General features: G+C 34.4%; 2 protein-coding genes across 2 annotated transcripts in view; both read left to right on the forward strand.

The window, feature by feature from the left end:
• The window catches only part of LOC148943645 (GTP-binding protein 2-like), a 33,129-nt gene extending 12,626 nt beyond the window's left edge, over positions 1-20,503 (forward strand). Inside the window, exons 2-7 of the mRNA XM_089101741.1 lie at positions 17-629; positions 1,889-2,080; positions 5,643-5,808; positions 9,366-9,477; positions 16,243-16,433; positions 20,138-20,503. Of these exons, the coding sequence (XP_088957867.1) occupies positions 17-629; positions 1,889-2,080; positions 5,643-5,808; positions 9,366-9,477; positions 16,243-16,433; positions 20,138-20,443 (1,580 nt within the window). The 3' untranslated portion in view covers positions 20,444-20,503. The remainder of the gene's footprint in view (positions 1-16; positions 630-1,888; positions 2,081-5,642; positions 5,809-9,365; positions 9,478-16,242; positions 16,434-20,137) is intronic.
• The window catches only part of LOC148943638 (uncharacterized), a 308,181-nt gene that overhangs the window by 128,544 nt on the left and 155,536 nt on the right, over positions 1-24,101 (forward strand). The gene's annotated exons all lie outside the window — the stretch shown is intronic.

Raw genomic sequence — 24,101 nt, forward strand, 5'->3', positions numbered from 1 at the left:
CCCCTGACGACTATAGAAGTATGTGGCCAAGATGTTGAGATAGTCAAGCAGTTCACCTACCTTGGTTCAATTGTTTGTTCAAACGGAAATCTAGACGCAGAGATATCAGCAAGGGTGGCAAAGGCGAACGCCGTTTTCGGCCACTTACTGAGAACAATATTTCACAAACCCCAGATCAGCCGTCTCACGAAAGCTCGCATCTACTCTGCCTCGGTAGCAAGTAACGTGTTGTACTCGTCAGAGACTTGGCCTTTAACACAGTCGCAGATCATGAAGGTAGATGCTGTCCAGACAAAACACCTCCGCAAAATTGAACACGTTAGGTGGCTCGACAGGGTACGGAACATGGATATCCTCTTATCCTTTAAATTACCACCCCTGTCTGAACAGCTTGAGTCCCGCTCGCTGCGTTGGTACGGTCATCTACTTCGCCTACCCACTGAAACACCTGCCCGAGATATATTTGACTTCGATCCAACTGCAAATGGCTGGAAGAGCTCCAGAGGTAGACCACGTATGAGATGGGTGGATATCATCCACGAGCGACTCACGGCGTGGGGCATTGACCCCAATGAAGCTCCTACCCTGGCACTAAACAGGCCACTCTGGAGACGACTGACGGCGCTGACGTGTGGTTCCCTCTACGCTGGCGACGCTGCCGAGCAAGAGCTTTAAGTCTAGTAAGTCAAGTCACCCCTTGTCTGTCCTTTCATAGGTAATATTTGTAACATATCCTCTTTTACTGTGAAGTTACTAAACACCATTCCCACCATAACTGCTAACTGTGTGGTGTGTGATATATCTGTTGACTCGTCAAATTGTAGCGAGAAACCATTCACATATTTCCAAGTCAGTTTTTAACTAAGTTTCTATGTCTGTTGAAATTGCATGTATTCTTCTTGTCACTGTGTTATTTGACAACTGTAAGTCTTGTATTGCTGAGACAATCTCACATTTGTTAAAACATCCATCAAACAAACAATCGGCACCAGTCAAAAAAGTTCCTTAAACAACTCACCATCGATGAAAGGTTTCTTCTTTTTTGCAAGCATTTGAGATATTTTCAAAGAAGCAATAGTGGCCTTTTCAGAAATTTCCACATGTCTAGTGAAAACAGTCTGTTGTGCTGTTAGACTTGATTTGAGATTACAATTTTTTTTCTTACTTCAGATATAAGAAGATAATTCACATTTAAAGTACCATGATTTGTCTGAAAGTGTCTTTCAACGTTATGTTTTTTTTTTGGCACTGCAATGTTACCACCACACAACAAACAAACGCATTTATTTTTCAAATTAACGAAACAATATGATTCCTCCCAGTCAGTGTTAAAATTATAGGTTCGTTGTCTTTTACTTGGTCCACTCATTTTGGGGCTAAAATGAATAACAATAATAAAAAAAAATAATTGAACTACAATGTAATATCAATGTTATAGTGCAAGTCTGTTCTGCATTATATGCATAAATATATTATAACAAGAACTACAACTATCTCCTCAACAAAATAGTTTATTCAAGATCATTGCTTATGAATTCACGAAATAACGCACCTCGCTTTTAGCCTGTTAATTATTTTTTTATAGAAAATTCCTAATTCGTGTTTCGTCTGACGAACATGTCTCTAATCTTAACTGTCGCGACCCGAACAGGGCAGCAATCACAAATTCACAATTACAGCAACGCGGTTCCAGGCAGGGAATGCTTTTGCGCATCACTCCATATAAACGCGGCAAATCCAAAGTGAGCAGATGATCGCCGAAGCAATCAGAGTTATTTGCCTTGTGATTTAGCGCCTTTGCTGTTTATCGGATCAGTTCTTGGCGTTCGTTCCATTCGTTCACTTTCACAATTATCACGTTCACAATTATCAGGAACTGATAATTCAGTTCCTCGAACGGAACCTCTACATGTACTGTATCTGTAGTGGTTTATAAGCTTTCTATTGCAGGTTTGGCATATGCTTTAGAACTTCCTGTGTTCGTTGTAATCACAAAGATCGATTTGGTGGATCATGCTTTAAAGGAAACATTGAAGCATCTGGAGGATCTTCTGAAGTCCTCTAGAAAAGCTCCCTTGAGGTAATCTTTGGTCATAATTCTTAATAGACAAGTCTTAATATCTTAGACCGAGAAACTGGCTTTCTAATTGCTTTTGTTGACGAAAGTGATTTTGAAATTGTCGAGATCCAACGTGACACGGAATTTTGGAAAAAGATGTTGCCAAAGCTCCAATTCTTTTGGGAACATTGCTTGCTACCTTAGCTTGTTGACTCAAGGTTCGTACGAAATATGGACATTCGTGAGCTTTCTGAGGTCAGAGAGGGTCAATCAAAACTGAAAGAAAAAAAAGATGATCTCTGTAAAGAAACGGAGAATTGACGAAACCTAGTTTCAATGCTTGTCTAATCCCCCTGCTCATCTTCCCTAGGACAATTTGCCTATTCTTCACAGGTAAAAAATTGTCACCAAAGAGAAATTAAGATAAATAAAAATAATTTTTATTGGACGTTTCTACTATGCTGAACAAAATGGCTGTCAAAACTTTTATCAGAAAATGTTTGAGACAAAAGAGCGTGGTAGGAGCGCTAGTTGCTCTCCATTCATTTTGATCACTTAAAAGGTTACTAGAGTTTTCAATGTCCGTTACAATGAACCTTTTTCCATTATTCTAAGAATACTGGTTCGATAAAATTATCACCAGGGGAAAAAACTAACAAAACAAAGCAAAAAATAAATAAGCACACATCCGTGATCTTTCTTCTGGAAAAAATATATACAGAGTTCCACGTTTTCGCAGATGGAACTTTGGAACTTCTACGATATGGTTCTCTGATATGCTAAATCGTATGGTGCTATTTTGAATAAAATTCATTGACTTTTCAGGGAGATTCCTTCTTTTTTTTCAAATACCAGGCAAATTCTCTCAGGCTCTGTTCTTTTGAAGGGTAACATTAAAGTTAATGAATCTCATATATTTGGAATCAGTATGAAAATCTAATTCTTTAGATGTGTCTTATATTATCAAAATTCTGTTTTTAGAGTTTCGGTTACTGTTGGGCTGAGTTGCTCCTTACTTACAGTTTGTTACCACGAACTGTTTGATTTCAAAACCCCTTCAGTTAAGTATGAGAAATCACGTTTTTTCAACTGAAAGTAGGGAGTATCATTAAAACATAGAACAAACATAAATTATTATGTATATAAGGGGGATGCCACCTCCTAAATACTCGACTCTTTACGGTAAATTTTTTTTTTTTTTATTTCCAAAAAAAACTTCTGATTTTAATTAGAGGGTCCTTGTATTTCAGTAGTCTCTCTGGAAAAATTAAGGCAATAAGTCAAACTTTAGCATAAAGAGTAAGATATTGAGGAAGGGATAGCCACCAGAGATAAGTAATTATTTCTGTTGAAAAATCTCAGTGTTTCAAAATATCTCAGTCCCGTGTTTTTCTTACAAGTACAGCGTCTACATTGCCCGTCTTGAGTCAACCCGACCCCCCCCCCCTCAATGCGATTCCAGTTGGCAAGCTCATATAGTATGAACAATCTCAGTCACCCACTTGCCTGCAATTCATGTGGAAAAGGTCGGTCATTAATTTATGAATCATTGTTGGTCTAGAATTGCTTTCAAATGGCTTTCAAATAATTCAAAATAATTCACATACTTTCAACTTTAAGTTCATTTTATTTTTTAATATTTAATTTGTGATCTTTTTTTTTGAAGAAATGCCTGGAAAATCTGCTCCTCTTCCTCCATGTAAAAGTCCCTCCCCCTACGGAAAACCTCTCGCAGAGAAATTTCCACCCATATAAACCCCCTCTCTCCGTCAGAAAAATTCCTCCTAACAATTCCATTCTAGATCCCTCAATAGAGAATTTCTCTCGCCAAAATTCCCCATGAAGAATTTCTTCCGTGAAAATCCCCCCCCCCCCCTGGAAAGAAAATTCGTTTTAACATCGCCACATGTAAAATTGAGTTGGTAAAGAGAAAGTACGACAAACAAAAACAATATCGAATTTTGTTCAGGCAGCAGTGTAAATGTAATTTTTTACTTTATGTTTTTGAGTTAATATTGAATGCCATTTCTGTCATCCCTTCTTTTTAGGTTATAAAGTTTTTGTGGGAATCGTTAAGTTAAATTTATCGTATTCTAAGATCCAACAAATAGGAATCAAATTATATTTTTGCTTACAATTTGCTCTTTTAGTAGGCTAGAAAAAGATTCTATGAGAGGGAAGGTTTGGTAAAATTTGTAAACTTCAGAAAAAATTTTGTACCTTTTTGCTTTGTGTCCTAACAGTTTTTAAATCTAATAGGAAGCCAGCTTTTTATAGCTGTCTTCCAATAGCAGGGAAAGCCAACTATTCCCTGCATTAGCACAGACAAACACATGGGTGTGTTTTGCACGTCTGTCTATTTGGGTTGTCGTGTTATGAACATGTGTCGGTTTACCTCCCTATTGACAATTTTCTGCAATAGTTCAGTTTCACCTTTATTAGCGATTTAAGTTGTATCTATTTTTAAAGCCTGGCTATTGAAGAAATATGAGAAGGATATTTATCCGGGTTAACGGAGTAGTATTGTCTACGTGAAGAGAGGTTTCATGTAAACAAATATTTTTGTTTACGGCCGTTTCAAGTAAAAGAGGTATTCGTAGAAAGTAAGAAAGTGGCTCATCCGTTCAGAACTTGAAAGTTCCAATGCCCTTATTGTTCCGAGATGCCCTTATAGTTCAGAGACCCAAAGTGATTTAGGGGCTAAATCCTCCTACTCTTCTTGTCGTTTTAATCGCATTGGATCAAATTTATTAATTATATATTTCTCTCAGAATGATCAAAACATAAAAAAAACTTAATAGGAGGTAAAACCTAAACAACCCCTAGGGCGAAGGCCAAAAATTATGTAATTGGTCAAATCTTCACAAATACACTTTAATAGAAAAGGGAATTGCTGCACTTTCTTAAAACTCGAATCACTCAAAAATATTAAATCTTTATAATTGTGGGTATAACCTGAGCCGGTTTGGATCCTTATGGTAGCATTGTCAGGTGTTGTATGATTGAAGGTATTTAGGTGTTCTTTTAATCCTTCAAATACCTCTAGCCCCTCCAACGTGAACAACGCAGTTTTTGATGTTATCTCTATAATAACTGCATACTTATCTTATAACAAAAAATAATTTCTTGGTGAAAATAAGGGTTAGAAATTTACTAGGGGAATATGGATAAGGGTAAGACGCTGCAACCTGAGGGGATGTGAGAACCATTGTAGCCCAACTGTTATCTGTGGTAATGCCTTTACGTCTTTAATTTTTATTTTATTATTGATTTTAATTTCTGGTTGTTTTAAGTTTAACGCCTGTTATATTACTTTACTTTGCTCTTTTTTGGTTTTTCGATGGCTTTTTACATTTCTTCTAAAGCTTTTTTTTAATTAATTTAATTGGTTAATAAATTAATTTTAATTAATTAATTTAATTGGTAAGGCCCTGTAAGATTTAAAACCTGACTTATTTTAAAGGTAAAATTTATCCTTGGTTCAGCAGATGCAAGGGCGCTCAGATGAAAATAATTGACCGAGTTTCTTATTCGGTGCATCTCCTAGTTAGGTCTTAGTTTTTTTTTTTTTTTTTTTTTATAGAGTTGAATATGAAAATACAGTTATGACTGCTGGAGGAGTTGTAGATGGGCAGACCGTGCCCATTTTTGCTGTTTCTAGCGTAACTGGCGATCAACTAAGTCTTCTGAAGAAATACTTGAAATTATTGTCGCCTCTTACGGCTAGAGAACGGGAGGAAATGATCCAGGTATGTCCCTTTTTTCTGCGTGTAATTCGTTCCTTTTTTTTACGTACCTACAAGTCATGTCTCGTCTTTGACTCATTTCTTTTTCGTACTTTGTTCAAATTGTAGTCTAACTATAATCATCGACCTTTTTTAATGGTTGGACGACCCTTTGCAAGGAACTTTAGGACGTCGAACGCCCTCTAATAAAAAAAATGTATTGCATCAAACTGCACTGTTTTGCTTTTGCCCCCCCCCCCTCCTCCCGAGTCATTAGGAACACTCTCAGAAAAGCTCTTGAAAAGCTAACTAAAGACAGTTGCTTAGATAAAATTTTAGTTTGGTTAGGTCTCACACATCTACTGCCGGGTAGGTCAGACGGGAAAATACTTTCTTATAGCCATTATATAAATGAAAAAGCACGTGTATGCAATCAACTTACTGTATTTGTTTGCATCTACAGAGAGGTGTAAAACCGCAAACTATCCCCTTTATGAAGTCAATAAAAATGACTGGTTCCTGATTTGCGTTAACTGACTTGCCAGTATCTGACAAATAACAAAAAAAAAAGAAAAAATTAATGCGTCAATAGGTAATTATGATAAGGATGCAGGTAAAAAGCGTATATAACTACTCTAAAAATAAAGTTAAAAATATATATTTGTAATAATATTAGATTTGCCTTGATAGCCTATTATTGGATCATAGTGAAAACGTGAAGCTATAAATTGTGTCCACAGTAAAATGCAATAAGTCAATTTTTCAGTAATCAAGTTTAGACCCAAAAAACTTTGTTTTTAGTGTAATTGTGAACTTGATTAACGTGCTGTTTCTCTGAATCAACAACAGGTGAAAAACTCAAGCTTGTAAAAATATGTCTTTGATAATTATCAAGATATACGACACAACGCGTATCAAACCAAACAATGCGACAAATTAGTGGGTGACGTTGACTCATTGACTCCCTGTCAAAAACGACATTTCAAAGCCTAATCTTAATATTATTCAGATTAATCTTGTAGATCGGGAAACTCCTCATACTGTGACGATGTGGTGGCTCCGCTCATACTGTGACTATTAAGTGGCTTCCACACTACGCTAGTCGCTTTCTGCGGTAAGTGGCTAACTATTGGCTAGACCGTAAAATTCAATAAAATCATCAGGATCATCACCTAAAGTCCATCACAATCATCATAATCAACCTATTCAAAATTAAATATATGGAAGCAACTAGATGGCTTGTGTTGAAGAAACGGTGTAAAATGCTTTCTAGGCTACTATTGTTTTCAAAATTTATTAATTTCTCATTCGGAAATACAATCTTATTTGTACCGTGTTCATTCTTCCGTAACATAACATTAACTTATGTAGCAAAAACCTATATGTAGAGTTAGAAGTTGTTGGTTTCCATATCAGTTGGATGATCACGTCTTTGTGTATGGCTTTTGTAGAGTACATTTGCACCCGCTGACCAACAAAAACCTGCTGAAAAAAAAAGAAGGAAAAATCAGCTATAGGATAAAGATAATAACGTGTGTTTCATCCTCCCTTCTATGGGTATCCGGAGTTATCTTTTTGATTTTAGTGGCAATATTCGCAAGTTGCTAACAATATAAAACCTCCAAAAAAAGGAGAGAAAAAAAGTTACTTGGGAATCAAAAAGTAATAAGAGCACAAACCTTGAAATAAATTAGTTTGAAGTTCTTTGAACTGGCAGACCTTCAAAGCAATGACCTAGATAAAAATGTGTTTAATCGAAAAAATTCCTCGAGACGGTATTACGAGCTAAAAAATCTTTGGCCTATTGAGAATATACATCTTCCTTTTAGGGGGGATCAGGGGGGGTAATTTAAATTTTCAAATGGCACTTAGTATAAATCATTCCATATTTGGGATCTAGAAAGAAAAAGAAGTAGGTCTTGTATAAAAAGATTCTTAAGACGTTGTTTTTCCTTTTACCCTGTGGCTTAAGTGCTTTAATTTTGATACTCAGATGCTTATAATTTTTCTGTTGGAATATTTTTTCAAAAAGTGTGTCAGACTAAACATTATTTAAGCATATAGTTACCAAAAATATAAGATAATGGGGGATTTCATGTTAAGTGTGTAAGCATTCCCTTTCCCTTCCTTGCTCAATTTCAATGCTAATTTAGTTCTATGGTTTGAGTTCTTGCCATTTTTCATTTTGGATAATTTAGCCAAACCTTTTTTTTAGATTATGTAAACACTATATTTCATTCCTTCTTTTTCACAGAATCCAAATATGAAACATTTTATTAAGGCTCTATCTATGCATTTTTAAATTAACCCCAGCGTATCCTTAAAAAGAGACATAAGCTCCTTAAAGGTCATGTCACAATATTTTCTTCTATGGCATGCTGACCATTAAATAATAATGTTCCTTGGAGTGATACTTTGCTCCTGACATATTGAATTATTATCCAAGGATACCCAGTTGATTAAAACATAAAAGCTGTTGTCTTGCCTAGAAGCAAAGTAGTCCAGTAAGACTACAAAAAGAGGGCCAAACCTCGGCATATGAGCAGCAGAAATGTTTTTGACACCGAAATCGTCAGAAAAATATGCTTAATAAGATATGCAAAATCGGCCTAAACCAGCTGTTCAGAAATACCCCTGTTTCAGGGAAAAGGGGGTGGGGGAATCTCAGAATTTAAATTTGTGCAGTATTTTCTGGATTGAAAGGTCGTTTCCTGTTATTTCGAGTCCGGGCAGACCGAAAATGACATCATAATTGGAAAAAATTCCATCACTTATTACCCAATTTTCCCATTTTTTCAATTAAGTATTATATTATTATAATACTGCAAATAGTATTCTCACCCCTTCTGACCTCGCCTAGGGTCAAATATTGCAGAAATGTACATTAGAGATTTTCTCCCCTCTTTCCCCTGAAAAAGGGGTATATTGGCACGAATGATTTTAAATATGTTATTAAGCAAATTTTTCTGAATATTTTGGTGCCACGGGTCAAAATCTTATTTTTACTGGACTTTACTGAACTATAACAGAAGACGATTTATGGAAATAATATTTACAAGTGCTGCTTGGGAATAGTTTATTTTAGATTTTAAACAAGCTTAAATTACAATGATAACAGTATCTATCTAAATAATTTTATTTTATTTTATATTTAATGCATAAATTATGCTTGGGGGGTATGAATTAGACTTGCTGGAATTCTTTTGTACCGATGACGACTTGTCTCCTTTAATTTTTTATTAAATAGATCATTGTGGCACAGAGTTCATTTAACTTCCTTTGTTTTTTTTTCTGCTTATGTATCTCTTTGTTAGTTAAATAGTATTGTGGAAGGTTTCTCTGAACAAGTGATACATTTTTTGTATTCCATTTCTTTAGTTCAAATTTCGCACTTTTAACTGTGTATCCAAAACTTAATGCAAATAGTATAAAGAAATAATTGTAAGTTTGTTCCCTAGAGGTATAGTTTGTGTGAGTTCTCTTCTTTTTTTTTTCAGGGTTTTTTATTTTTTAGTTTTTTTTTTAATTTTTCCTTAGTAAGCACCGAAAGATATCGCCATTAAATCTCATACTTATTTTAGAAGCCACTTGAGTTTCACATTTATCAAATAGTTCGATTATCGAACGGTGCCACAGTCTTGGAGGGGCTTGTACGAAGAGGATATTTGACAGAAGGAAGTGAACTTCTTATCGGTATGTAAACTAGAAAAGTTAGAAGAGGTTAAAGGGAGATATGGTGTCCTTGGAAGCCTAAAAATCTTTTTATGATAAATTTGTGTTGATTGAGAGTAGTTAATGTTGCAACATTAGCTTGGATTCAATATGAAGCAAATTTTTTAGCGTAGTGGTACTTACTAGAGACTGTAGATAAAGTAATATATACATAGATAAAATTTTAAGAAATTGGTTGATTAAATTGTAAGAGATGATATCAAACAAACACACTTAGAAACAATAGGAAAATTTTTCTAAAGACGGTGGAATTCAATTCAGTGGATATTTTTTGGCCCTATGTTCAAGGGCCGCCCTCAGCCCAACACCAACAAATATATATATATATATATATATATATATATATATATATATATATATATATATATATATATATATATATATATATATATATATATATATATATATATATATTTATATATGTATGTTTATATATACACAACTTACATTAAAATGCAAACTGTGTAACTAAAAATAGCCCTAGCATCATTACATCAACGAAGTTCATCGAGAACTGATAAATAAAGTGATATGAGATTATAAAATTCTTTCAAACGAAATAAAATGATTAAATATAAGCTTTCAAAGCTAGTCTGGCTTTTTTGACAGTAAGCCTTAAAGGCCTTTTTGTTACAGGTTTGCTACTATTGTCTGTTGATTTAGTCAAATATTTTGTTGGATCATTTTTAATTAAATGTGTATAAAGAATTTAATGAATATTCCTCCAAGTCCCTATTCAAAGAAATATTATGATTCAATGTGAAAATTCTAATATTCTATTTAAATAGGGACTTAACGAAATATTCATTAAATTCTTTAGAAAAAAATATTAAAAAAAAAATTTTTTTTTTAAGTTCGCATTTTAAACTATGTTTATATATATATATATATATATATATATATATATATATATATATATATATATATATATATATATATATATATATATATATATATATATATATATATATATATATATATATATATATATATATATATGATTTTGATTGGTTGGTGAGAGTGTGTGCGGATGAGTGTTTTATGGGTATCAGAAGCTTAGCACGGTTCCTTCGTCTCACGATGAATCATAGAAGTAGATTTCTGTAGGATTAGGTTAGGATTTATGCAATTTCTTTGTAATGATTCTTTGTTTATATTTTTTGCCATGGCCTATTGGCTTTTAGCGCAAATAAATTCTATTCTATTATCATTTTATATATATATATATATATATATATATATATATATATATATATATATATATATATATATATATATATATATATATATATATATATATATATATATATATATATATATATATATATATATGAAATGATAATAGAATTTATTTGCGCTAAAAGCCAATAGGCCATGGCCAATAGTTCAGGGTACGATATTTGTTTTCAAGATTGATGTTGAATACGTCCAAGTTGCTTAAATTAGGAATAAGGGGTAAATAGATTCTGAGAAAATAGACTTCACACCAAGATATATCTTGGAATAATGATTAGGATACTAATCATTATTCATATTTAGGTTGCTCATTTGACGGACTGTGCCAAAAGAGAAGGTCACTAAAAGTGTAATACGTTTATACTATCTAGGGATAGAATGAATGAGCAGATAAGAGGGTTGTATCACCTCTGGAATTTAGGTTGCCCAAATTCATGCTTTTTGGAATCCAGTAGGGGCCAAACGAGAAGAAGTATATCCTCGGATAGTGTTGGAAAAGATAGGAAAGGAGGATTTATATGAGCAGAGTTTCATTAAAGGAATCAAACTGGGAAATTGAAGGAAGCGCGGTAGAGGAAGAGTTTGCCCTTCTGTCTTGGCCGAAGGGGTGCCTTGATTTTGCGACGAGTCGTCAGTAGTAGCCATAAACATTGAAGATATATTTAAAGAGCCCAAGGCCTTTGATAGTATCTTAATTTAAATATACTTATTGAATGCACTTAAATTATACCTGATCATTTATAAATGAGCAAGGGATTTTTTTTTCTTTTCTTTTTCTTCTTTTTTCTTTTTTTTTTCAAAAATGACTTTTGCAGTCTGAATGGAGCATTTTAAAAACTCAGAATGTGGATTTGTTGAAACCTGACTTGCCTGTGAATATTTTAACGCAGATATCGAGATAATTGATATTCTGCAAGTAATTTGTAAGATTTCTCAATAAAATGCGGTTTCCTGTTAACGGTAACAGCTTCCTTCGTTTCCAGCTGAATTCTACGCTTTATATACGGTAAAAGTGCATACTTCATGCATACTAGTACTACTAACAGCTCACTGCAGCACCAAGCCGCCTGGGGCCAACACAGTGATGCACGCTCCTCCATCCCAATCAATTCAAAGCCTTCCTCTTTACACCCTCCAGGAAGTAGCCATTTCCTTCAATCTTTCCTTATGACATCCTCCATCCCCTAACCGAGGACGACCTGCTTTTTGTTTAGCCCTAGATGGTTGGCGGAAAAGGACAATCTTTGGCAATCTGTCATCCTTCATCTGTAGAACGTGCCCTAACCATCTCAACCTATCTCTAATTAAAGCCCTAGAAATTGGGGCTTAAATAACACCTTTTGCCCAGCCTACTGTTTGAAATACGGTCAGTCAGTCGGGTACCTAGAACAGTCCATAGGCAATTTCTCAGGAAAACATCTATCAAAATTTTGAGATAGCCATTTTGTTCAATGTACTTGAAAGTCTTGGAAATTATATCTTTGAGTAGGAAAATCCCCCCACAGTCTTCAGGGCAAGGGTTATAAGTTATGCTCTTGGGGCATATAAGGTTTTTATTGAAAGCTTTGTCATAGAAGCTTCAAAAAGGGCTTATTCAATTGGAAATTTAAATGGCTAGTGCCCTTTTTAATGGTCGAAAGTAATTGGAGGGCAACTAACCCCTCTCTCATATAATCATAACCCCAACACATACGATCAAAATTTTTAGATTGCCATTTTTTCAACGTAGTTGAAAGTTCTGGAAATTAGATCTTTGAGGATGACAACCCCCCCCCCCACAGCCCTCAGGGTAAGGGTTATAAGTTATGCCCTGGGGACATATGATGTTTTTATAGAAGGAGTTGTCGTAGAAACTTCAAAAAGGGCTTATTCGATTGGAAATTGAAAAGGCAAAAGCCCTTTTTAATAATCGAAGGTGATTGAAGAACAACCAACCCCCTTCTCACGCCCACCATTTCCCCAAACACATCCAATCAAAATTTTGAGATATTTATTTTTTCAACGTAGTTGAAAGTTCTGGAAATTAGCTCTTTGAGGATGAAACCCTCAGGGCACGGACTGTAAGTTATGGCCTGGGGGCATATATGGTTTTTACAGTTTTGTCGTAGAAACTTCAAAAAGGGCTCATTTGATTGGAAATTGTAAGGGCTAGTGCCCTGTTTAATAGTCGAAAGTGAATGGAGAGCAACTAACCCCCCTCTTGCGTCCACCATTTCCCCAAACACATTCAATCAAAGTTCTGAGATAGCCATTTTATTCAACGTAGTTGAAAGTTCTTGAAATTATGTATTTGAGGATGACAAACCCACGAGAGCCCCCAAGGCAAAGGTTGTAAGTTATGCTCTGGGGGCATTTGAGGTTTTTATAGATAGCGCTGTCGTAGAAACTTCAAAACGGCCTCATTTCAATTGGAAATTGAGAGGGCTGGTGCCCTTTTTAATATTCAAAAGTGATTGGAGGGTAACTAACCCCTCTCTCACGCTCATCATTTCACCAAACACATCCAATCAAAATTTTTCAGATAGCCCTTTTGTTCAGCGTAGTTGAAAGGTCTGGAAATTATGTCTTTGAGGATGACAACCCTCCCCCCATAGCCCTCAGGACAAGGGTCGTAAGTTATGCCTTTGGGACATTTAGTGTTTTTATAGAAATTTTTGTTGTAGAAGCTTCAAAAAGGGCTCATTTGATTGGAAATTGAGAGGACTAGTGCCCTTTTTATTAGTCGAAAGTGTCAGAGGGTAAATGTCTCCCTCCATGTCTATCATTTCCTCAAACACTTCCAGTCAATATTTCGATATAGCCATTGTGTTAAGCCTATCAGAAAGGTCTGGAAATTATGTCTTCGAGGATACCAAATCCCTCCCCCCCACAACCCTCAGGGTAAGGTTTTTAAGTTTTGCCCTGGGGTGATATATGGTTTTTAAAGAAAGCTTTGTCGTAGCAACTTCAAAAAGGGCTTTTTTGATTGAAAATTGAAAGGGCTAGTGTCCTTTTTAATAGTCAAAAGTGAATGGAGAGCAACTAACCCCCTCTCACGCCCACCATAGCCCCAGACCCATTCAATCAAAGTTTTGAGATAGCCATTTTGTTCAACGTAGTTGAAAGTTCTGGAAATTATGTATTTGAAGATGACAAGCCCCCGAGAGCCCCCAACACACACGGATTGATAATCAGACGCTCTAGTGTCCTTTTTAAGATTCAAAGTGATCAGAGTGTAGCTACGCTCTCCCCCCACACACACGTCATATTGTCCCGAAATGCGTCTAATAGAAATAACGAGATAGTCATTCTATTCAAAATAGTCTAAACGTCATATAACAAGGCTTTTGGGGTTGAAACAAACCCCAGAGACTTAGGGCAAGGGTTGTAAGTTAGGCCCAGGGTGTATTAAAGGTTTTTATGGAAGGGATGGTTGTTTAACTTCAGAAGAGGCTCACTCTTTCTATCTGGAAAAGATTCTGTCAATATAAAACGAACAGAAATTAATCAAAAAAACTTTTTCCACACTATAAGTTTTTTAAAAAAAAGTAAAGAACTCCATCAACCCAAAAATGAACAAAAATAGAATCAGATAATCTACCAAGTATACAACTACCACAAATCAGTATTAATAAATAAATGAAAAAAAAAAGAATTAAAATATGTCAAACTCAAAACGAGCAGAAATTAATCTGAGTAGGTTTCTAAACCCACAATTTCTAAGAGCCATGCTATAATTTGTACTTTACTGAAAAAAATTCTTTTAAATGTTTTCACTTTTATAACTTTAAGAAATCAAAAATCAATTAAGATTTTAAGGAATAAATATCAGCGTATCTATATTAAACTGACAATGCACATTTTTTTCAGTAAATTCATTTGATTTTTTTTTTCAGTAAAGTACAAATTATATTCTGGCTCATAGAAATCATAGGGTTTATAACCCTACTCAGATTAATCTAATACAAAACCAGCTACTGACCTTATTTCCTGCCTTAACCGCAGCTGTGTTATTTTCGTACATAGTGCTAATCACTTCAATGTATTTGTCTGGTATACCACACAAGGATAAGACCTTCGCTAAAGTACTTTTATCAGCTGAATCAAACGCTTGCTAATGCTCTATAAAATTGAGGACTAAAGGTATTTGATGACTCATGCACTTCTCAATTATTAATCTAAAAATGAAAATTTGGTCATTACATCCTCTACCCTTCCTAGAACTGCACTGTTCCTCTCTTGAAATTTTTTTACAGCATCTCTAAGTCTAAAAAGTATCATCATACTAAGTAATTTGCTACCTACAGAAACCAGACTAATTCCTATAATTACCATAATCACTTTTATTACTTTTCTTATAAGGGGGTTTAATCAGGTTTTTCCTAGAATCGCTAGGCACTTCACGCATAGGATGGCAGAAGAGACTCAAATTAACTTGAGGCAGTGTTATTTAGAAAGTCTTTGTAATAAGTACCATTGGAAACTTGTACAGTTGAATGCTAAAGTTTATATTTTAGACGATGACATCTAGTAACTTTCAATTCTGCTCTAATGTTGTCTGTTTTGTTTTTAGTTATAGACGACTAGAGGATGAATAGTGATGTTGATATAAGCTGTATCTAACTATGCGACACTATCGAGACAAGGAGTCTCGGTCTAAAAGAAAAGGTTCTTTTAGTTTCAATTAGAGCCTAATTGCTATCCAAAGGACATCTATTTCCTGCCATTTTTGTAACGTTTCTTTTTTTTTTCTTACATTGAATGAAACTTTGCCATATGGAATATAAAACTTCTATGGAACATGATCTTTAATGTTGCTTGTTTTTATATTCGATCCTTTCTTGTATCATTTCCTTCGTATTGGCCAAGTGTAGCAGCCTAACTACTTTTCAGGATTAAGAAATGTTCTTTTAGCGGTCTTAACTTGCAGCAGATTGTGGCTTGGGAAAAGCAGGCTGATTGCAAGTTTTTTGGTTTTTTTTCTAACCAAAGACACGTGATAGAATTCTTCAAAGAACTGTTTTGAATCATAGAAATAGGAAAATATTTGAAGTAGGAATTTCAAAATACCACCTTCCCATGTAAAATTTGCAGTTGATCTGCTCTTGAAAAATTCAATGACTTAGGACACCTGGAATGAAATTTCTCAAAAAACAGCTTCTCACTATAGCCAAAGCAAGAAACTAGGATACAGACTAGATGGATGAAAGAAATATTTCACAGTTTTCTAAAAGCGGCAAGTGAACAAAACTGTTAAAGTGGCCATCAGAACTGGTCAATTCCGACTTTGAGACGACATAGTCAAAGTGCTGAAATCTGAGCTAACAGGGGGGGGGGGGGTAATTAACAATGTTATGAACTCAAGAAGGATTAATGAGCTTATCATAACTATTTTATAATTAATAAGAGGAAAGACTTCTTGAAGATGTCTGTGACTCTTCCTTTTAATTCTTATCGCAAAATATTTTTGTCGTGACTCTCATATTACAGTGACGGTATTTTTATTCGTAGGGCCCTTCGTTGATGGAGAATTCCGCCGTGCACGAACATCCTCGATTCATAGAAACAGTCTACCGCATAAAACTGTATATGCTGGTCAAAGCGCGTCTGTGGTTCTCGACAAGGACTTTGACAATTTATTACGTGAAGGGATGGTGTTACTGTCCCCAGAGGCAAAACCAGAATCCACTTTTTACTTCAGCGTAAGTTTCTCTCTAAAGCATTTTTAAAGTTGGCTTATCGCTTCTTGATTTTTTTGCTAAATCTATTCAATAAGATAGATTACATCTGCTAATTTTTCAATGCAACCAAAGAATATAATTAATTCACTTTCAACTTCCTCTCGGTAAGATAATATAACACCAAATTTTATTAATCCTTACTAATTGAAAGTATTTAAAGACTACGCATGCTGTACCTTTGAGTCGTTGTAAATTCCTTGTGTGTCTAGACACGTACCAATATCCTTAGAAAATACCATTTTCCCTGCAACTACCTTGTAATACATTATACCTTAAAACTCTATTTATCCTTCCTATGAGTGTGTCTACATTCCTTAAAGAAAGGGCATGAGCGTCTTCGTTTTGTATAGTTGGGGCGCGGGTAAGTGAAAAATATTCGCTCTAAAAACCGTAATGGCTCTGAAAATCGATAACCGTTAGATTCAAGTAATAATTTCAAAAATTAACCACATTGTTTGAAATACGACTAAAAAAAAAAATAAAGAATTCTTTAAATCAAAAACCAACTAAAAAGAGAAGAACGTGCTTGGGCACATTTTTTTTTTTTTTTCGATTAAGCTAAAACGACAAAATAGTAACGAGAAAAACGAGGAAAAAAGAGAAAACCGAGGATTATACAAGCCAGTGAAAATTGTGGACTAAAATGCAAATATTTTGGTCAAGATTAAGTTACTAGGAAGTAGAGATTAATTAAATAATGTTGGCTCATTTTCTAAAAATTTGCCGAGATGCTTTCTGTCTCAGACTAAACGTAGCCTGGAAGTGGGACGTCTTTAGTAAAATAGTATTTTATTTTTGCCTTTTTAAGAGTTGTTCTTCGCTACACGTTTTAAACCTGATAGATTACGTTAGCTAAATTAATAAATTCCCTATTTATCAGCTAATGACCTTTGCCGTAGACTTGAAACCCGGTTATGTAAATTACAAAAAAATATTGTTACTGCAAATGTTCAGTCTTAGGCTTAATACAGAAACAGCTAAAATATTGTAGTTTTCGGCCTTTTGTAAACTTATGTGATCAAAACCGCCATAAATACTGTTTATGTTTTTTTATTGTTATTTAATTCAAGCTTTGGAATTAAAATCTGATGATAATTTCTTAACCATAAAATTGTGTGAGATAAGATAATACTTTATTGAGGAATGACTATCTTAGGCTAAATAAAAATAGCTGAATTCGCGTTTCAAGTCAAATAATGTAAACACCAAAACATTTGGAACCAAAAATGTAATGCAAGTCATAATCACAAAGAATAAGAGAAACAATCAGAAATACTGATAACTAAAGAAATGATTGTGTAAAAGACTAGATTAAAGAATAGAGCTTAAAGATTGAAACACAGAAAAAACTAGAGCCAAAGAAGCATTAAAAATAGGCAAAAATGAATATGGCAATAGAAAAAGGTGAATAGTTACTGTGATAACACATCATCATAGACAATGCAAAAGTTCCGCCTAAGTAAAGAGCTGTGTGGGCACAGTGTAATATTTATTTATTTATTATTTTTTTGTGTACATAAAAAGAGACGAAAGGATTTATTTTGTTCAGGACCTATATTTGAAATTATTAAGGTGCTCCAAAATAAAGGGGATGAAACTTTTCAAAATCTCTTGGTAACTGCATGGATTGGAGAGTTAGTCTGAATTGCTGTGGACGCTAAGTGGGGGAATCAAGGTCTAATGGGGTTGTGAAATCTGAAAGTAAAGTCCTCAGTGTGAGGATTGGGAGTGACATACTTTGCAAAACGCAAGCAAATTTTATCCCTCCCTTCTTTTAAGGTGGTAATGCATGCGGCTTTAAGGAGGAAAGAGTAGGGGATTTTACTCTCTCTGTAAATGATTCTAAGTGAACGCTTTTGGACTGACTCGAGTTTCTCTCTAAACTCACTTGAAAATTGTGAATACCGGACCGGATATGCATACTCCAATAACGCCCTGACAAAGGATAAGTAAACACAGAGGAAATGTATTTTAAAGCATTTAAATTTATTTAAAAGTAGTGATGTGTTTGCTTGTTTAACAGTATTTCAAACCTACATGTCCTGCTTAAGATTACTAGAAATTGTGGCACTAATGGTTCATTTATACATTTTGGAAATCCATGCGGAAACCCGTCCGTATCTTTTTGGACGATGGCCCTGAAAACGCTACGTGTTAAGGGAAAGTTTTCAAATAAATGCATCAGTGTGACCCTCCTCTGAAAGCTGTTGAGCAGTAAAGAGTCAAATGACACCATTTTTCTTGATTTTCTTATAGACTTTGTGAACAGTATCATACACGTTGGGGTAACCTTGAACCAATGTTACAAGATCGTGAAGTTTTTGATGATCCTTAGTCATGATTTTATTCATTTAAAAATCTTACCAAGAATCTGTCCTGATTCGACCAAATTGTTGCGGAAAGCTAGAGACTTTTTCAAGCACGAAAACAGACGGAATCTCCGGACGGATTGCTAAATGCGGACGGATTTCCGCTGTGTAAATGCACTATAAGGAGTTTAAGTTGACATTAGTTTTTCGGGTGGGGTGGGTATAGAAAAACGAGGGTAGATTTTAAGTAGTGAACCTTCATTGTATTTGATTTAGTGCTATCTACTTTTATATTTAGATTCTTAGCCTCATCCAAAAGGAATTACTTCAAATATTCCTGTGACATACTTCAAGGATCGACACGTCTTCCATATAACCCCCCTCAAATGAGCCCCCCGCCCCCTCATCCTTAAGTTTTAAACTATTATAACATTTCTTTTAAGACACAAGAGAAAGATATTCATTCAAAGGGCAGTAGAACATGGAAAATGCTCAATTGCTTGAAATACTGTAAGTATTAGTAGTAAAATCGTTTATCATAAACTAAACAAGTCTGAGTGATCCTTGATGCAAGGCAAGGTTGAAACACCTCAAACAAGTAAGAATGTCAAAGAACCAAATTTTTTTTATGTTAATAAATGTGACATCACACACAAAAAAAATATTTTTTCCGAAATTATTGCTCTTGAGAAAACTTTGTCAAATTTTCCAGATCATTTTTTTTTTCAATCCAGAAAATCTCAGTGTGTCAGTTTTCGAAAATAATTATTGAGTTGTTTTCTAGAAAAAATACATACATACACAATTGTAGGCTTAAAGACGGTACAAGGCCGTATCTAGTGGGGGGGGGGGGGTTACCCGGTTTGAACCCCCGTTGAACCCTCGAAGGTTGAGTGCTTGTTTTGAGCTTGACTTAGACGTACCGGCAGGAAAATGTCCTGATTCTTTTGGTGTTTTTTTTTTTTTTCATGTCCTTGATAATAGGGAATGTACATAAGCGCCTTTTAGTATGGAAACTTGATCACTTTCAAATTTTAAAAATTATTTAGTAGACAATAAGCTAACCTGGTAGAACCAGGTTAGCTTATTGTTAGGTTTTATTTTTCGTGTAATTTCTAGAGGGGGGCAGCCTTTCAGCATTTTCACTGGCATTTCCGCTGTTTTTACTGGCATTAATTGTCTACATTCTCTATTAATTGAACTCGAGTGGTATTTGAAGCAGATCCATCATGTACCCATCAACAGTATTAATTGCCGAATAGGGCGTGAGCTTTAATTTGAAGCTGTGTTGAAGCGGAAAAATTAGGTTACCGCTGTGTGCTGTTTTTACCTTAACTAATACTTTCTTTTATTTAGGCGGAAATCTGTGTTCTTTACCACCCAACTGAAATTCGCCCTCGCTTTGAAACTACAGTATTCACAGGAAGTGTTCGGCAAACGGCTGTTGTAAAATATATACACAACCGAAATTTTTTGCGCACTGACGACCATGCTTCAGTTGTGTTTTATTTCAAGCAATACCCAGAATATATCCAGCCGGGTTCGCCCTTATTCTTTAGCAATGGGAGTAGCAAGGGTTTCGGAAAAGTGAATAAAATAGCCAAAGTTATTGAGGATCTAAAATCAGAACAGTCAAATTTCAAAGGAATTGTGAAAAGTTGAACATGCTGCTTAGAAGTTTCAGTTAGGTTTTATACAAAAAAAATTAATAAATTTGTCCGCCGATTTCGTGGAGAGTCCTCATTTCTCTATTTGATTAGTTTAGGCTAATATAAACATTTTTTTTTTTTTTTTAAAGGAGTAGCTTTATTAATCTACTAATCTTTATTGTAATTAATTAAAAAAACTTTTTCCTCAAAATAAGTTTTTCAAAGACAAGTAAAGAACTCCATTAAACAAAAAATGAGCAAAAATAAAATAAAATAATCTACCAAGCTCGAAACTACCACAAATCAGCATCAATAAATAAATGAAACCCAAAACGAACAGAAATTAAAATAAATAACCGATTCAAACTCAAAACGAGCATAAATTAACATAAGTTGGGAGCAAAACCCCTATGCCTTCCCAAGGCCAGAACAAAATTAGCACTTTACTGAAAAAAAAATAAAATACAAATGAATGTGCATTATCAGTTTAATATACATATACTGATATTTAGTAATCAAAATGTTAAATTTATTTGATTTATTAAAGTTATAAAAGTAAAAACATTTATATATTTCGAAGTTTCCACGACAACTCCTTCGATACGAAACTCCCTGGTCTAAACAACAACAAAAAATATTACTAATCACTTTCGACTATTAAAAGGGGCACTAGCCCTTTGAATTTCAAATCGAATGAGCCCTTTTCTGAAGTTTCTACGACAACATTTTCTATAAAAACCTTATATGCCCCCAGGGTATAAATTAAAACTCTTGCCCTGAGGGCTGTGGCGGAGCCCTCTGAAGTATGAAACTGGTTTTCTCAAATCTTACATTCAGCAAAATTCTCTAAATATATAAATATTATATACAACGAAGAAACCGGTGTTCGGGAATTTAAGAGGTGAATCCTTCGGGTATATGTTCCCTTCAAGACCATTAACATTTCTTCTGTATTTTCTGATGTTCACCAATGGCTTTTATCCGAAGTTTCCCCTCTCCTCCACCCCCAGTAGAAATTCTTGTGTTAGACAATCTTTTCTCAAAACCTTCTGAAGACTAGTTTCTATTTTACAGGAGCTATTTGGAGTTTTAGCAGTTGAAAAAAATGTGTAGTTCTACTTGTCTTGGTTCGATGTTATCACAAGTAGCAGATTTCTACTATCTTAAACAACCTATTTTGTTAAAAATAGCAAAATTTAGGAGAAATAACAGTTTTTGGTTGTTATTTGGAAAACTAGAGTAAATCCGCTTATGTGTTCAACACAAACTTTGGATTTTCGAAACAAATAAGCATATAAGAGCGAAAAAGAGGATTTTGAAGAAAAAGATAGATGCACAGTTTGAAAATAAAGACGGCGTAGATTTTAGTTATCATTATTATTTAGTGCCTTATATTTTGACTTAAAAGAAAATTCAAACTGCAAAACAAAAACCGTTTGTCTCATTTCTATTTGAGTGCAAAGTCGTGTTCTACGAAGACGATTGCTATCACAAAAACGATAAAGACTCTATACCGCAATTGGTTACCGTCAAGCACTCTACCCAACTGCATGCAGCACATGACATATGCATCAAAATGGGAAAACACTGTTCCGTTGAAATCAACGAAAGAAAATGGAAACAGGTAAAGTGACTAAAAGAAACTGGTTCTATTTCAATAAACACAAAGGTTTTTCAAACTTTTCGTGGAAACTTAAAATTTTCTTCATTTGTCTCCTCCCCTCTCAGTGATGCCAACATCACTAAAATAGAGAACCATTAACTTTATTCATGGACCACCTACCCTTCACAAACACCTAAAAAGAAAAAGTTTTACCCTTTCATCTAATCCTGAAGTTTAAGCAGCTAACAACTAATCAGAAATAATTTGGAGTATTCTAAACTAATTACCAATATGAAAAAAAAAACTTCGAGTCGGATTTTTTAAGGTGCCTTTCCATCATAGGGCGCTCCGGCCACTATAGAACTAAAATAACAAATAAAAAAATAGCAAAAAAAAACATTGCGATCACTCCCAAAACCCTCTATTTACCTCAGGGTAAATATTTCTATTACTATTATAAATATTTCTATCATTACTATTGCCTTCTTCTGCTAGGAAAGTATCCCCCTTCCATTATCTAGCAAAGTAGAACTTAGGAAGGAAAAATAGCACGTTGTGACGGGTCGGCCAAGTGTTATTGAATTTTAGCGCCAAAATAAGATGATTCTGACGTCAACACTCTGATGTCATCTCAAGATGAAGTGACGTCAAAACTCTGAAAAGCACTGTCACAATTCTCACCTTTTTTTCGCAAGGAAAGCAACAATAAAAATTGTAACTTTTAAGGTTACAATATATTTTTTTAATAACAATAAGGATAACCTTTAGCAATCTAATAAAGCAAAATTTCTAATAGGGTAATGTATATTGAAAAGACTGCTTAAGTATTCGTAAACATTGGTTTTACAATAGTATTTTTTTTCTTCCAATGGAAAATAAATTTAGTTCATAAAACCAAGATGGCACTTGCCAAATTCTTTTTCCCCTGCTGATGCGGACTTTTCTAGAATCAACACCAGTTCCCGTTACCAAAACTGCCTTTAAACCTTTCCGCTGAGTCCAAGAACTAGTGTTATATACTATGGAAGTACAAACTGAAGCTTCAGATGAAACATTTGTTACAGACGACTTGTAAAACAGCTATATTTTTCGACAAATATTTACTATATTTTGCAAGTGACGTTAGGTCTAGAACCGGGAGAAGTTCAACTTTTAAACAAAATGCTGAAACTTTTATGGATTTGTTAAAATTCAGGGAAGAAATGCCTGCATTTCATTCAAAATAACATCGTCACGGTGCTTTTGTATTTGACTGACGTCTTGCATAGCATTAAGCGCCTTACACGGTTTTCCACACCATCAAATGATTTTTAGTTACGAATTTTGTGCCCTCAAGTCAAAATTAAGTAAGGTTTGTATTCAACTTAGGAAACTTAAAAATTAGACTTTGACTGTAAGATTATGTTTCAAAGAAAAACCAATCACTTCAAACTAAAAAAAAAAACAATATAAAGAACTGATCATTAGTATGACGATAATAGCCTAATTAGAGCATTAAATTAGCTGATATAGACTAGAACTGAATTCCTAACATTCTGCCTCGTTTCTCTCTTAAAGTAGCACTAAAAGTAAGATTTATTATGTTTATTAACAAATTATGGTTTATTAATTATGATCTGGTTAATTACGTCAACTCCTATGGGATTGTGTTTCAACGCATACCTACTAGTGTGATAGGGTCTCTGTAACAAGATTAAATAAAAAATAAAAAAAGTTTTTTAACTGAAAATAAGGAGCGACATTAAAACGAACAGAAATTATTCCGCATATGAAAGGGGCTGTCCCCTCCTCAATGCCTCGCTATTTACGCTAAAGTTTTTTATTGTTTTAAAAAATAGATTTGTGAGAAAGAGTCTAACTTTAGCGTAAAGAGCGAGGCGTTGAGGAGGGGACAGCCCCTTTCATATACGGAATAATATCTGTTCGTTTTAAGTTTTAATATCGCTCCTTACTTTAAGTTAAAAAAACTTGTTTTTTTTTATTTAATTTCTGAATGTTTTTGAATTAATGCAGCTTTGATTTTGGCTCACCGTACATGAATAATTAGAATGAAATTTGCATATTAATT

Source organism: Artemia sp. Qi Xiang Cuo, chromosome 15 (genome assembly GCF_049724085.1).
Source record: "Artemia sp. Qi Xiang Cuo chromosome 15, ASM4972408v1, whole genome shotgun sequence".
NCBI lineage: Eukaryota > Metazoa > Arthropoda > Branchiopoda > Anostraca > Artemiidae > Artemia > Artemia sp. Qi Xiang Cuo.